Source organism: Melanerpes formicivorus, unplaced genomic scaffold (assembly GCF_026170545.1).
Source record: "Melanerpes formicivorus ecotype bairdi unplaced genomic scaffold, bMelFor1.0.p_v2 SCAF_67, whole genome shotgun sequence".
Classification (NCBI taxonomy): domain Eukaryota; kingdom Metazoa; phylum Chordata; class Aves; order Piciformes; family Picidae; genus Melanerpes; species Melanerpes formicivorus.
This window is the reverse complement of record NW_027142419.1, coordinates 3,661,725-3,676,877: the sequence shown is the minus strand read 5'-3', so window position 1 is coordinate 3,676,877 and position 15,153 is coordinate 3,661,725. Positions and strand designations below refer to the sequence as shown.

Here is a 15,153-nt window from a genome sequence, read left to right as displayed (position 1 = left end):
GGGGGGACACGTGCCACCACCCTGGGGACACCAAGCAAGCAGCAGCCCCAGGACCTGGCAATGGTTAACCGCCCCGGCCTCATCAGCAGTCTGCTCACGCACGCCGCCGGCCAGGGTTGGACAGCACAGTGGTGGGCAACCACCACCGGGACCATCCATTTGTCTGGGAGGAACCACGCACCAGCACCCTCCTCTCTCCTCCCCATGCTGAGCAGGACCTGCCCTACACTCTCTCCGAATATTCTGGGGGTGCAGAGCCCTACAGTGTGGGCCAGGATTTATTTACTCACATTCCCTGGATGGTTATGGTAATGGCCAGGGCTGGACAGCAGTGGGAACAATCTGATGCCCTGTTCCAGGGTGCCACCATGCTCAATGTCCTTCTTGTTCAAGGACAGCTCCCTCCTGCCTGAAGTCATGGGTCCCTCCCCACGCTCCAGGGGATGCTGTAGGGTTCATGTAAGTGTTGCAGTACCCACAGGACCTGCTTGCCCTTCAAAAAGTCCCCCTTGTCCCACCATAAAATCATAGAATCATGGAATGTTTGGGGTAGGAAGGGATCCAGTCCAACCCCTGCCAGCCAGCAGGGACATCTGCAACTAGACCTCACCTGGAATGGCTCCAGGGCTGGGGCATCTCCCACCTCTCTGGGCAGCCTGAGCCAGGCTCTCACCACCCTCAGTGTCAAACATTTCTCCCTTCTCCCCAGTTTGAATCCCCATCTGTGAGTTCAAACCATCACCCCTTGTCCTATCACAACAGGCCCTGCTCAAAAGTCTGTCCCCAGCTTTCTGCTTGGCCTCTTGAAGCACTGAAAGGCCACCAGGTGTCCCTGGAGCCTTCTCTCCAGGCTGACCAAGCCCAACTCTCCCAGCCTGGCCTCAGAGCAGAGGGCTTCAGCCCTGCCAGCACTGCTGTGGCCTTCTCTGGCCATGTCTCTCCTACACTGAGGACTCCAGAACTTTCATGGGGTTGCAGGGATGCAAACCCCTCAAGTTTGCAAGGTGAAAAGGATGCAGCCCAACACTGGACAAGAGCCAGTGGTGGTGGGAGGACAGCAGACTCCAGTTCCCATTCAGCAGGAGACAGCTTAGAAAAACCCCTCTTTATTCACCCATTTTCTGCAGAAGGCACTTAAACAGCTGCAGGTTCAGCTCAGCAGATAGGCACATGCCTGCTACTCAGCATTGGATCTTCACCCCTAAGAGCATCCCTCCCTTGTCCCCCATGTGACTCCACCCACAGTCTCCATGATAGTCCCAGGTCACCTCTGCAGGGGGGATGCTGAGTGCTGCTGGAGTAGAGCAGGACATCCCCCAACTCCCCATCCCATATTGTCTGGGGGCATAGGGAGGATCCCTGCTGGCATGCCCATGGCTGAGTAGTCTGGATCTGTAATGCTGGTGTCACTGTCCATGGCTGTGTCCCCATGAGATGTCACAGCTCATCCTTCCCCACATAGGCTGGCAGCTCCTGCTCTGGCTCCTGCAGATCCCCCTCTTCTGTGCTGAAGAGCATCTTCACCAGGTCAGCTGCCTGCACACGCTCCTGTGGGACAGACCCATGGCAGTCAGCATGGCAACAGCACCCTGAGCCCTCCTGCTGCCGGGAGGGAGCTTACCCGCTCGCTGTGCCGAGGGTCCAGGGTGAACCAGAGGGCAATGGCACAGCGCTGGCCCTTGGTGACAGCTTTCACTCCATGAGGGTTCTCTGAGCCAGAGGAGAAGGCCACAGCACGGCCGCACTGAGGCTGCACCTCAGCCTGCAATGGATGGGAGACCTGGCTCAGGATGCAGCAGGTGGGTGAGGGGACGAGCTCAACTCAGCTTCATCCCTCGTAGTGGCACAGAAGACAGAGCCAGCAAGAGCTGGGCTGGTGCTGCACAAGGATCCTCAAGGAGCTGAGCCACTTACAGTCTCAGTCTTGGCATCCAGCTCGGTGAAATAGAAAGCTCCTCCTTCAAAGTCCCCATTGAGGTAGAGGATAGCACTAAATGAAGCAGAGGACAAACGGAGGCGACAGCCATCACCACAGCTTCAGCAAGCCTGTATGTCTGAAGTTGCCCCAACCATTGCAAGTGCCAGAGGCAGCAGAGCCCAGGTTGGGCTGTTTTCCTACCCTGCTCCTCTCAACCCAGGTGCCAGCAAGTCGTGGTGTCCTCAGGTGGGGAACCTCTGCCTGACAGACACCACTAGTACCTGTAATCCCGGAAGGTGTAGGCTGGGGGCTCCTTCACACACACCAGAGCCTCTGCGTTGAGTATGCAGTTGTCCACGTGCACCTCGTGACTGTTGTCGCTCCGGCCTTCTTGCTTCTCTAGGGTGAAACAAGACCTGGCACATCAGGACCCCTCTGACCTTGCAGGACCAGGGTCTGTCCCCAGGCACCATGTGTTTGGAGGTGACAAGAAAATCAGTCGTAACCTAAAGCCCTCCTACTTGCTGGAGCATGGACCATGAGAGGCTATTTGCATAGCACAAGTCTCTGTTGACTTGTCCCATGGCCTCCCCATGGTCCTCCAGCCAGCCTCTCCCAGCATCTGATCCTAAATGCTGAAATCCAGCACAGCAAGAAGCCACTGGAGGCAACCCACAGAGCTGCTCACGATCCCAGAGTGGGCTCACAGACAAGCTCCTCACATCTTCCTTTAGGGAGAAGGAGCAGCAAGGAGGTCTCTTTGGAAAGGTCCAAGAGCAGACCAAAGCAGCTGTTGGAGGGGACCCAGACAGGACAAGAGGCCATAGGAGACTTGATTCTCCTTGGGTTGTGCTCCTCCAAAGCCATGCTCACCGTCGATGGCTGTGCGGCACACCAGGTGGGAGTAGGAGAAGTGGAGTGGAACCTCCAGGCGGAAGTAGGACTCCATCATGTGCCGCACCTTCTCCGTCACGTTGTAGTAGAGGTAGGCGCTCAGCAGGGGCACCTTGCCCTCCTGGCCCAGCTGTGGGGGATGAAGAGGACACAGGCCTCAGCCCCAGGCAGGTTGGGCAAGCAGGGGCAGCTGCCTGCCCTCAAGCCCTGCCTTGCTGTCTCCATAGCCTGCTTCTCTCTCCTCCCCACAGCCACTGTAACCTTGAGGGCCTTGAGCACGGTCACTCCATAGAAGGTCTCACTGGGGGTGTGAGGAGACGTCTTCCCACGATAGCCATCCCCAGCAGAAGCAGCTGCCTGCAAAACTCCACTGGTGTCACTGGTCTGGCTTCCAGACCACAGGACGGGGACCCTTCAACAGCCCCTGTGCCATCCCATCCCTGTGCTCACGTTGGTGAGGCTCCGCAGCGCCTGGCATTCCTCGGCAGACAGAACCCCATCCACCACCACGCGCTGGGAGCCGTTCAGGGCCTTGGAGTTCATGGTCACGCTGGCTCCTTTGTACACCAAGGGGCCACCTGTAGCACAAATGGGATCAGGACACAGGGATAGGTGCCAACAACCCTGGCATAGAGTGGTGATGGGAGCTGTGATCCTGCCACCACCCATGCAGAGGGAACGTGAGTTGGTAGCAGGGGACACAGAGGCCTCCATCCCACTTTCTCTCCTGGCCCTATGCACCTTCTCGGATAAACTTGCTCATATCAGCAGACTCCTTGGACTTCTCCTCCACCAGTGTCTCAATCTCCTTCATGAGGTTGCCAATCTCTTCTGAGATGCGTGCTGCTGTCTCCCGCTCCACCCTGGGCACATGGCAGCCATCAGCTCTACTGTCCCACTGCCCCCACGTCAGGAACAAGGGGCAGCAGGACAAGCTGTCTCCAGAGGCAGTGGCAAGGCCCAAGGCTGGAGAGAGTTATCACAATGGAGCCTTCAATTCAAGCTGCTCAGAATCAACTACCCATCCCCATCACCCCCAAGCACTGATCCAGAGCAAAGTTCTGCCCTCCAGCAAGATCTCCTTGCCCCAACACCAAAAACCCTCCCTGGCAGCAGTTTCATGGTCATGGCCTTTGGTCCAAACTCTATGGAGGAACATCCCATTGTTCCTGCTGTTGGGAAGGCTTTGCCACGAACTTGGGGAACACTCACTTTTGCTTCTCTTGCAGCCTTTTTGGTATTACCTCTTCAGGTGTCCATGTGTCCTGCAGCCAGAAAGAAAACATCAGCAACTGGATGAGGATCCAGCTGGGAAACGAATCACTCAGCCTGTTGCCTTCTGGCCCCTGTGTCCAGCCTGGTCCAGCAGCACTCACCGGGTCCACGAAGGGAATGCCGAAGACGTCGTAGCTGAAGAACAGAAGCTCCTTCTCCATCAGGCTTCGCCGGCGGTATGCCTGGATCTCCTGTGGTGGGCAGGGCAGAGGGATGGGGTGAGGGCACAGCAGGAGGGCTTTGTAAAGGCCCCAGGCAAGGACAGGAGGGTGCAGGGTTTACATCACTCCTACAGTCCTTGTGCCAGACCTGTGTTTTCAGTCCCTCAGACAGCTGGAAGCAAGTGGCTTTCCCCATTCCATGTGGACAGGGAAGAGTGAGGCACATGCATGCCTCCCCTGCAGGAAGCTCTTCAGAAGTTGATTCCCTTCCCCACCCCAGCTGATGCAGGCAGAGACCTCCATCTCCATCTACCATTTCCCAGGAAGCACCTGAGCATCTGTGTGCAGCTATTATGAAGCCAAGTCCTCTAATTTTTAAGTAACTCACTTCAGCTGCAGAAGCCTGGCAGAGGTGGGCTCAGATTTTCCTGAAAAGCCTGTCTGCCTCTTGCAGATCTCTCCCACAAGAGCTGACCCATTTGTGCAAGCCATCAGGCCTGCCCAGAATCACAGAACATTAAGGGTTGGAAGGGACCTTGAAATATCATCCAGTCCAACCCCCCTACCAGAGCAGGATCGCCTAGAGCACATCACACAGGAACAGATCCAAGTGGGCACAGTGAAAAAATGTCTCCTCCTGTTCCCATGGAACTTCCTATGCCTCAGCTTCCACCACTGCCCCTTGTGCTGGCATTTGGCATCACCCAGCAGATGGTGAGCTCTAGCCTCTTGGCACTCACTCTCCACATCTTTATCAACATGAATGAGGTCAGACCTTAGTCTCCTCTGCTCCAAGCTAAAGAGCCTCAGCTCCCTCAGGCTCTCCTCATATGGATGTTCCACTCCCTTCATCATTTTTGTGGCTCTGAGCTGGACTCTTTCAAGCAGTACCCTGAGGTACTTCTTGAACTGGCCCAGAACTGGATACAATATTCCAGATGTGGCCTCACCAGGGTAGAGTAGAAGGGCATGAGAACCTCTCTGGACCTACTAACTATGGCCCTTCTAACCCACCCCAGAATGGTGTTGGCTTTCTTGGCCACAAGAGCACATTGCTGGCTCATCCACTAGGACCCCCAAGTCCTTTTCCCCTTCACTGCTCTCCAACAGGTCAGTCCCCAACCTATACTGATCCAGGGGGTTGTGCTTTCCCAGGTGCAAGACTCTACACTTGCCCTTGTTGCACTTCATTAAATTGCTTCCCTTAGCCAAAGATACTTTGCCAGTGGTGCTTTTGAGTTTCTTCTCTGTTTTCCAACTTGTTTGATCTTGCATCCATCCATTCCTCTCCACTTTGCCACCAAAGGGTGGCTGGACCACAGCAAACACAGCCACAGTAGACCCCAAGACCTCTGCAAAGGGCCCCAAGGAGGGGAGATGTCGCTGCAAAGGTTTATCCCAGCAGGTGGCTCACCTCTCGAGGCTGGATGAGATCTGCCAGGTTTTGACCCAGGACAGCAGTGTAATAGGCCAAATTCTGGCTCATCACCTCGTCACTTGGGAAGAAGAGCAGGTAGGTTTTTGCACATTCAATGGCTTTTTCGTAATTCCCATCTGCAAAGAGAAATGGGCTGGTGAGGAGACATCCCAGAGCATCAGAGCAAACATGGATAGGAAGGAGAAACGAGACAAAGTCCTTGCTGCTGTCCAAACGGTGCCCCAAGTGGGACAGATAGCCTGGAGCACAGGGAGCTGCTGCTACCAAGGCAAAATGCAGAGTTTGAGGCACTCTCCTGCCTCCAGAAGTCCCCTCACCAGAAACCAGGGCTACTGCTTGGGTGGTTTCCTCGCTTGGAAAACATCTTGGAGCCTATTTTCAGGCAGCAAAACCCAACCATTTGCAGGAAAACCTGCAATTTTCAGCCACTTGAGTGCCCTGACCCACTTCAATCTACAGGACTGCAGCTTTTCAGTCTTCTCAGATTTCATTTTGGGTTTCTTTCCTGCTTTTGGAGAAGTTTGCACAGGAACAGTTCTTATTTTTCTAAGAAGGTGAATAGAAAATAAAATTTGGTACATTTACAAGAGGTGGATGGCTGGCAGGAGCACAAACAAACATCCTTCTCTAGGCTGTTGCTTCATGGGGAAAGGGAAAATGTCCAGGAACAGAGCATCTAGGCTGACATGGAGGGTTCTTGCCATCAGGAACAGCAAGAGCCAGATCAACATTTCGGGCTGGGTGCACCTCAGGAAGTTCAGCAAGGTGAAGTGACACCTTGTGTCCCCTTGAAGGGGACACAGTCTCAAGCTGCGCCAGGGGAGGTTTAGACTCGAGGTGAGGAGGAAGTTCTTCACCGAGCGAGTCGTTCGTCATTGGAACAGGTTGCCCAGGGAGGTGGTTGAGTCATCGACCCTGGAGGCGTTCAAGGGGAGATTGGACGTGGCACTTGGTGCCATGGGCTAGTCATGGGCTCTGTGTTGATAGGTTGGACTCGATGATCCTCGAGGTCCTTTCCAACCTAAGTGATACTGTGAGACTGTCCTCCTGAGGTATCACTAAAGACTGGGGAATGGATGGGTTTAGAGCTGCGCTTGTGGAGAAGGACTTGGAGATCCTGCTGGAGGAAAGACTGGACACGAGCTGGCAACGTGCACCCGCCGCCAGAAAGGGAACTGTATCCTGGGCTGCATCCAGCTCTGGGGTACGCAGCGCAACAAGAGCACGGGCTTGTTAAGAGTGTGTCAAGAGATAAAAAAGTGGTCAGAGGCTTCAGGGAGACCTTACTGCAGCCTTCCAGTACTTACACAGGACTTAAAAGAAAGATAGGGATGACTTTTAGCAGGGTTTGCAGTGACAGGACAAGAGGCAGTGGTTTTAAACTTTCTGTAATGCAGCTGGTGAGACACTGGACCAGGTGTGGATGCCCCACTGCTGGAAGTACTGAAGGCCAGGCTGGACAGGGCTCCAAGCGATCTGATCCAGTGCGAGCTGTCCCTGCACCTCAGGTTGGGCTAGATGGTCTTTGAAGCTCTCTAAACTGCTCTCCGAGTCTCTCGAGTTCTGCCTGTCTGTGCAGAGCATGCTGTCCAGCACCAACAGCCAGCAGAAGGTGGGGCAACAAGGTGCTTACTGTTGTAGTAGGCAAACTGCAAGTAGTTGAAGTGTGAGGGCAGGAAATCCTCCAAAGGCTTCTCCCGGCCAGGCTGTGAGGCCAGCTCCGTAACACAGCCCTGCTTGCAGCTCAGCACCTGCATGTAGTGATCTGGGGGAAAGAAAACCCAGGTCACTACTTGTGACCACCCAAAGGCTTGTGGACAGGACCTTGATGGGTATCCTCTCCAGCCTCCTGCTCACAGTGGGACTGTTGCCAGCTTTTCAGTGGTAGAAACTCTCAAGGATGATGGCTGCCCGCCTCTGTGAGACCAGTGGTGGGCTGCACCGCACTCCGGAGATGCAGTGGCCATCCTCTTCCCACCCTTTCGTCCTGGCACCCCTCTGCTGGCCTTCTCTGTTGCTTCATATCCTCCTGGAATTTAAGGATTCCTGGGCATTACCCCCAGTGCTGGGAAGAGGCAAACACCTCCTGCCACTTACTGGCCATACTCCTCTAGATGAAACTTAGGATAGATAGGATTTGCTCTCTTTGGGGACCCACCTTCCCCCGGGGCCTTTGGGTATCTCTTTGAGGGCCACCACACCCCAGCATTGTCCCCTTCTCTTGAAAGAACAGAGCATACATGGCTCCCACCTGTGATGGCCTGGAAAAGGTCTGCGTTGTACTCCAGGTAGTTGTAGCCCTCATAGTCGTAGGGCCCCTCACAGAGCGCGCGGCACTCGGCATCTGCCACGAAATACTCCTGCAGTGCCTTCTCCAGGTGCAGGACGGCAGCAGCAGGCTGCTCCTCGGTGTAAAATCGGACACCCAGCTGAAACTCACTCTGCAGAGGAAGGAGAAATGATGGGGGGAGCTCAATGCTGCATTCCCTGTGATGGAGCACCTGGGGTGCCACAGGATAGGGATGGAGCTCCTGCACTAAGGTGGCATCTCATGAGCTTGAGGACCCCACAGCTGTGGTGTGACCACCCCAGGTCCAGCAGCAGAGGGATGTTTGGGAAGGGTTGCCCAAGGCAGGGGAGGGTGTCTCACCATGTGGGGTTTAGCCTCCAGGTCAGTGAAGTCCTCCTTGCGGACGCCTGCCATGGCTTGGTAGTACTCCAGGTTCTGCCTCATCTCCTGGTGTCCGGGGTTGGCTATGAAGAAGGTGTGTGCCGCTGATGCCGCCTTTGCCGGCCGGTTCATCTGGGCAGGACAGGAGGCAGGGAAAGGGTGAGACAGCTCCCACTCCATGGCACGGCACGGCACGGCGGGGGGATCCCTGCTCCTGGGGCATCACAGCCGGGGGGTCCCGCAGCCAGGATGCGGCAGTGACGGGGCGGCTCCGGCAGGCTCCGACGTGGCACTGCGGCGGCGTGTAGGAGGCGAGGGGAAGGATGGGCAGGACCCGGGGCCGCCGTCCAAAATCCCCCACCCCGCTGGGGAGGATTCCGGACCCTTCCTAGCTTTCAGGACCCTCGTCCCCACCAGCAACCTCCCGCAGCGGGATCGCCCCCGCCCAGGTCTCTCAAGTCTCGTCCGAGGCCTCGCTCCCTGAGTCCCGAGATCCCTCCGGGCATCGCGCCCGCTGCAGATCCGCCCGCACTGGGATACCTCATGCCTTCCCTCCCCGAGATCGCTGCCGGTCCTGTCGCCCTCGGAATGCCCTGAGCCCCGTCCCCAGCTCCGTCGCCGGTCGCGTACCTTGAAGTAGGCGACCTGGAGGTAGTTGTAGGGGCTGCGCTTGCTGAACTCCCGGTCCAGCTCGTCGCCCAGCCGGTACCGGGAGGGCGCCGGGGGCCCGCAAGCCCGTAGGCAGGCAGCGCGGCGCAAGAGCCCCCGGAAGAAAAGCAGGTCGCTAATCGCCGATCCGGGATGGGTCTCGCTTCCCTCCGCCGGTCCCGCCGTGGCGTTGGCGCAGTGCAGGCGGCACCGCACCAGCCGGGCGCGCAGGGCCGCGCGGGCCCGCAGCGCCCGCTCCATCTGCAGCACCACGGCGGGCCAGTCGCCCCGGGAGTACGCCTCGGCGCCGGCGGCAAACAGAGCGTCCGGGGGCTGGGCCGGCAGCGGGAGATCGGCCGGTCCCGGCTCCGATCCCGGCTCCGGTCCCGGCTCCGGCGGCGTCGCCGCCCGCGCCAGCAACAGCAGCGACGATGGCAGCAGCAGCAGCGGCAGCACGGGCACCGCCATCGCCGAGCCCCGCGGACTCGCCACCCCCGACCCGGGCAGCGGCGCCCGCCCCGCACGCCGAGCAGCGCGCGCCGCGGCTCCGCCCCGCAGGCGGAAGGGGAGGGGCTCGGCGGCCGGTGATGGCGGCGGAGGGCGGTGCGGGCGGCGCCGCTCTGGGCCTGGCTCTGGTTCAGGGCGGCGCAGGCCGCGCCGCCCGCGTCGGGGAGCCTGGGGACCTGGTGGCTCTGGCCCGGCAGGTTCAGCAGGTGAGGCTGGGCCGCGGTGGCGGGGCGGGGCGGGCAGGGCCGGGGCCGTGCGGGTGCCCGGGGTCCCGCTCCCTCCCAGCCGTCTCCAGGAGCCTCGTCAGCTGGCGGCGGCCCGGATGCTTCCCAGCACGTCCCGCTGCGCTCCGTGGTCCCCGGCGTCCTCCCGGTGGTCCGCAGTGCGCCCCGTTTCCTCCCTGTACTTGCTTGCAGTCCCCAGTGACCCGTACAGCCTCCCGTGGTACTTCTGTGCCTCCTGCTGTGTCTTGCTGCCCCCCTAGAAACTCCGGGAACACCCCGCCAAGCTCCCAGTCCATCCCAGAGTGTCCTGCTGCCTCCCGTGTGTTCTGCTGCACTTCGTGTTTCCAGGAGTGTCCTGCTGCCCTCTGTCCCTGTCCATCCCAGTGCTCCCTGATGAATCTATTCCATGGCAGTGATTCCCAGTCCCCCCCAGTTCCTCCTGACAAGTCCTGCACCTCCCAGTGCCTCCCAGCCTGCTCTGCTAGTGCCTTCTGCATTCTAGCAACGTCCTCCTCTAGTGTGTCCCCACCTTCTCACGCCAGCTGAATGCTTCTCTTTAAGCCCTGCTGCCTCCTCCCAGTCTATCCTGCTACCTCTTGGTACACCCCAGTTCTTCCCACCATGTCCTCCCTTCCATTGCCACCCAAGGTGCAGGCTGCTCACAGTGCCTGGCCCTTGCTCCATGGCTGTCACCCCGGTGCCCAGGACTCCACGGCTCTCCACAGCCACACGTGAGGCAGCTGCTGCACCACCCACAGCCCTGTTCCGGCCTGGAGTGGGGCCATGGCTGCTGCTTCTCCAGCACAGGCTCAGCGTGGCAGGGTCTGAAGGGCCACAGCTCTTGCCAGTCCTGCCCAGAGCTTGCTGTTCCTCACAGGGGGAGGAGTTCATCCGAGCCAATGCCTGCAGCAAGCTGACTGTCATCGCCGAGCAGATCCGGTCCCTGCAGGAGCAGGCACGGAAGGTGAGGATGTGTCTGTGGCCTTGTCCTTGGAGTCACAAGGGCACTGATTGCTCTGGGGGGCAAGGGACCTTCAAAATGGAGTCCAGTCCCCTTCAGCCAGCAGGGACATCTGCAACTAGACCTCACCTGGAATGGCTCCAGGGCTGGGGCATCTCCCACCTCTCTGGGCAGCCTGAGCCAGGCTCTCACCACCCTCAGTGTCAAACATTTCTCCCTTCTCCCCAGTCTGAATCCCCATCTGTGAGTTCAAACCATCACCCCTTGTCCTGTCACAACATGCCCTGCTCAAAAGTCTGTCCCCAGCTTTCTGCTTGGCCTCTTGAAGCACTGAAAGGCCACCAGGTGTCCCTGGAGCTTCTCTCCAGGCTGACCAAGCCCAACTCACAGCAGAGGGCTTCCAGCCCTGCCAGCACTGCTGTGGCCTCCTTTGGCCCTGCTCCAACAGCTCCCTGTCTGTGCTGTGCTGATGACACCAGAGCTGCACCAGCACTGTGGGGAGGGGTGCTGAACAGAGCACAGCAGAGGGGCAGAATCCCCTCCCTGCCCCTGCTGCCCACCCTGCTGGGGATCAGCCCAGGTCAGCCCAGGGTTGGGCTAGTCAGCACTTGCTGCCAGCTCCTGTCCAGCTTTTCACCTGTCAGCACCCCAAGTCCTGCTCCACAGGGCTGCTCTCCAGCCCTTTTCCCCAGCCTGGATTGATACCAGGGTTTCCCTGATGCTGGTGCAGGGCATTTTACTTAGCCTGGCTGAACCTCCTGAGGTTCACCTAGGCTTACTTCCCAAGCTTGTCCAGGTCTGTCTGGATGGATTCTGTCTCTCAGGTGTGCCAACCACGCCACTCAGCTTGGTGTCACTGCATACTTGCTGCAGGTGCACTCAATTCCACTGTGCCTCACTGATGGAGATACTGAATGGCACTGGTCCTGAGGCTCACCTGGACCCTCCATCTGGACATCAAACCATTAAGCATTGCCCTCTGGATGTGACCATCCAGCCAATTCCTTTCCTACATCTCTCAGTTAGAGAGGATGTAGTGGGGAATGGTGTCACAAGCCTGCTTGTGAGCAGAGGGAGATGAGCATGTGGCTTAACTGCCAGAGGTTTGGGAAAAGCTGGAGTCTGGATGTGACTGATGGCCAGGAGAAGAGAAGGTTCAGTGGAAAATAGGAGTTCATTGTCTGGTATCAGCTGGAGACAGGGGGTTTGGTTTTGATGCTTTCTTCAAGCCCTTGATATCTCAGGAAGGCATCTGTTGAGGGGAGGAGCAAGGGTGGCTCAGGTGTCAGGCAGGACAGAAGTGGCTCTGCTTTTGGGACAGGTGACAGCTGTCCCTGCAGGGTGTGCTGTGCTCCCAGCAGGGCTTGGCACAGTGGGGTGCCAGTGTGGCTCTGAGCCCCTGGGAGGGGTGAGCTGTTGCCTCCCAGTGGGCTTGGCTTTTGTCCTGGCTCCTTTGCTGGAGCAGGTGGCCCCAGCACTGCTTGGCTGCCCTCTTCAACTCAGCCTTCACCTTTGGGGGTGAGTGGGAAAAGACCTGCCAGTCACTGCTGCTGGCCTGCTGCCCTCAAGGCCACTGCGTCATGGAATTGTTAACTGGTGGAGATGGAGCTGGGGAACAGTCAGCTGGTGGACCTGGGGAGAAGAACTCTCCTTTGTTCCTTGTTCCCTTCCCTCGGGGACCACAGCAGGGAAGCCCTGAGGGTCTGGCAGCTGCATATGGAAGTGAGGAATGAGTCCAGCACATGGTGGGGTCAGGCACAGAGGTAAACCTGGGGCTGTGGTGATGAGGTCCTTGATGCTTGGAGGGGCTCAGGGGCTCTGAGGTCCAGATGACAGGGGAAACTTGGAGAAAACTTCTGTCTCTTTGGAAGCCTCTCTTTCCTGGGGCAAGTAAAGATGTGTCACTTGAGAGCCAGATGTGCACTGGGGAGGACAAGGCCATGCAAGCAGCGAGTCAAGTGACATCTCCTGAGCTCCTGAGAGGCCACAGCTTGTTCTCATTTTATTTCAAGCGTGGAAATGTTTCATTTGGTGTTGTAGGTTCTGGATGAAGCTAACAGAGATGCTGATCTGCACCACGTGGCCTGCAACCTCGTGAAGAAGCCAGGAAACATTTACTACATGTACCGGCGGGAGAGCGGCCAGCGGTACTTCTCCATCTTGTCTCCTAAGGTGGGTGGTTACAGCCCCCGAGGAAGCAGAGAGGGGGAAAACCCCACACTGCTGGTGCCTGGACACTTCTGAACCTCAGCAAAAGCACCAGCTTGACCACTTGGCTCTTGCTCAGTTGGTATCTGCTGGTGTAAGAGAGATATTAGGGAGCTCTCTTGGTGGATGGTGGGCAAGAAGACCTTTGGTGCCTGGACCTCAACTCTGCTTTTCGATCCCTGCAGCTCTTTCCCTGAAGAGCTGCAAATGTGCTCTGAGCCCTCCCTGTCTGGTATGGCTGTCTGGCAGGATGGTCTCCTCCTCCTCAGCCCAGGGAGTGAGTTTGCAGCTCTTGGAGGTATCCTTCTTCCAGCCTATCCATTTTCTTATGTGCAGGGTGATGGGTTCAGAGCAAAGCACTGACCACATAGAGGAGCCCCTCAGTTCAAGAAGGACCTCAGGGAACTGCCTGAAAGAGTGCAGCCACAGAGCTGCTGCAGGCAGCAGAACAGCTCCTGTGAGGACAGCTGAGGGAGCTGGGGCTTGGAGCTGGGAGCAGAGCAGCCTGTGGGCTGCCCTCGTTGCTGGGGATCAAGATGTGCAGGGCTGGAGCCAGGCTCTGCTCAGGGATGGCCAAGGACAGCACAAGGGGCACTGGGGGCAGCTGGAGCAGAGGAGGAGCCACAGGAACAGGAGGGGAAACTTTGTCCCTGTGAGGGTGCCAGGGCCTGGAGCAGGCTGCCCAGAGAGGTTGTGGAGTCTCCTGCTCTGGAGAGCTTCCAACCCCTCCTGGATGTGTTCCTGTGCCCTGCCCTAGCAGGGGGGTTGGACTCAATGAATCATTTTGAGGTCCCTTCCAGCTCCTAACAATCTATGATTCTGTGAGCTCTCTGCAGGTCAGGGAGATCTTAGCACAGCTTAGCCCCAAGGGAAGCTGAGAAGTGCTGTGAATCTCTCCTTTCTCCAGGAATGGGGGACCAGTCCTCACGAATTTCTTGGTGCCTATAAGCTGCAGCATGATATGTCCTGGACTCCGTTTGAGGACATCGAGAGACGGGATGCTGAACTTGACGTCTTGGACAAGCTGCTGAGCCGGCAGGCAGCACTGCCCCCGTGTGTGGAGCCCAACTTCCAGGGCCTGACCCAGTGACATCAGTGACCACACGGGGACCTCCCGAGCAGAGTCCCTGTGTGAGTACACACAGTGCCTGCATGCTGCCAAAGGCAGGGCAGGGAAGGAGACCAAGAAAACAAAAAGCTGTTGCCACCAGTACTTGCTCTGTGCTTTAATGAGACCAGTTCTGCAGTCTGGATTTTCTAGGGGCTTGGAGTAATTTATTTCTTTGAATTAAGCAAAGCTGAAGCAAGAGGCAGATAATAGCAGGTGGAGTCAAATCCAGGAGGGCTTGGGGCAAAAATGCTTGGGGCAGATGCAATAATGCTATAAAATATGTCCTGCTTGGCTGGTGTATCTCCTTATGGCTGCCTGTGGTAGGTGATGATGTCAGGGCTGGATTTTGCCCCTCATTAAAATGTCCATATTTAGGAAGCTCTGGGGCTTGGCAAGAGGGGTCAAAGCCCCACACAGAAAGGTCTGTTGTGACCCAAGTCTGTTGGTCTCTGTTCCAGCTGGCCTGAACCCTTAAATCAAGCATATGTGACCTGGAGCTCTCTTCTCTGGGATGAGCAGAGGGCTGGAGCACCTCTCCTATGAGGACAGACTGAAGGAGTTGGGGCTGTTCAGTCTGCAGAAGAGAAGGCTCCGAGGTGACCTCATTGTGGCCTTCCAGTATCTGAAGGGGGCCTACAGGAAGGCTGGGGAAGGACTTCTCAGGATCTCAGGGAGTGATAGGACTAGGGGGAATGGAATGAAGCTGGAGGTGGGGAGATTCAGGCTAGATGTGAGGAGGAGGTTCTTCACCATGAGAGTGGTGAAGCCCTGGAATGGGTTGTTCAGGGAGGTGGTCAAGGCCCTGTCCCTGGGGGTGTTTAAGCCCAGGCTGGATGAGGCTCTGGCCAGGCTGATCTAGTGTGGGGTGTCCCTGCCCATGGCAGGGGGGTTGGAACTGGATGATCCTTGTGGTCCCTTCCAACCCTGAATGAAACTATGAAACTATGAAACTATGAATAGTGTCCTCAAAAGTGCCAGGCAGGCCTCAGGTGCTCTTCAGAAAGTGCACATCTCACACTCCTTGTGCATTCCCCTTGACTTTGTGTGGTTGAGCTGTGAGGGTGCAGGGACACTGAATGCCTCTGTGCCAGAGCAGCAGAGAAAATAAATCAGTGTTGGTCTCAGCTGCCACTCTGA

At 57.5% G+C, this 15,153-nt stretch overlaps 2 protein-coding genes across 2 annotated transcripts; one reads left to right on the top strand and one right to left on the bottom strand.

Annotated features, from left to right (window-relative positions):
* Positions 1-1,090: 1,090 nt before the first annotated feature.
* Positions 1,091-9,498, bottom strand: P3H1 (prolyl 3-hydroxylase 1). Its single transcript, XM_068162828.1, has 15 exons — positions 8,988-9,498; positions 8,337-8,489; positions 7,938-8,127; positions 7,320-7,451; positions 5,663-5,802; positions 4,189-4,278; positions 4,025-4,077; positions 3,554-3,675; positions 3,263-3,390; positions 3,074-3,169; positions 2,792-2,942; positions 2,200-2,317; positions 1,915-1,990; positions 1,622-1,762; positions 1,091-1,548 (listed from the first exon to the last, which is right to left on the bottom strand). The coding sequence occupies exons 1-15, from the start codon at positions 9,471-9,473 to the stop codon at positions 1,438-1,440; spliced, it is 2,187 nt and encodes a 728-aa protein (XP_068018929.1). The 5' UTR covers positions 9,474-9,498; the 3' UTR covers positions 1,091-1,437.
* A 77-nt stretch (positions 9,499-9,575) lies between these two features.
* Positions 9,576-15,153, top strand: CUNH1orf50 (chromosome unknown C1orf50 homolog). Its single transcript, XM_068162829.1, has 4 exons — positions 9,576-9,718; positions 10,614-10,700; positions 12,738-12,869; positions 13,813-15,153. Exons 1-4 carry the CDS (start codon positions 9,593-9,595, stop codon positions 13,993-13,995), a joined length of 528 nt encoding a protein of 175 aa, XP_068018930.1. The 5' UTR covers positions 9,576-9,592; the 3' UTR covers positions 13,996-15,153.

Excerpts from the sequence above, each read along its gene's own strand:
- P3H1 (XM_068162828.1), bottom strand. The coding sequence starts at position 9,473 with ATGGCGGTGCCCGTGCTGCCGCTGCTGCTGCTGCCATCGTCGCTGCTG. Across the intron at positions 8,490-8,987 it reads TCCAGGTCGCCTACTTCAAG|ATGAACCGGCCGGCAAAGGC; the intron begins GTACGCGACCGG and ends TGTCCTGCCCAG. Across the intron at positions 1,991-2,199 it reads TACACCTTCCGGGATTACAG|TGCTATCCTCTACCTCAATG; the intron begins GTACTAGTGGTG and ends TGCTTCATTTAG.
- CUNH1orf50 (XM_068162829.1), top strand. The coding sequence starts at position 9,593 with ATGGCGGCGGAGGGCGGTGCGGGCGGCGCCGCTCTGGGCCTGGCTCTG. Across the intron at positions 9,719-10,613 it reads TGGCCCGGCAGGTTCAGCAG|GGGGAGGAGTTCATCCGAGC; the intron begins GTGAGGCTGGGC and ends TGTTCCTCACAG. Across the intron at positions 10,701-12,737 it reads TGCAGGAGCAGGCACGGAAG|GTTCTGGATGAAGCTAACAG; the intron begins GTGAGGATGTGT and ends TTGGTGTTGTAG.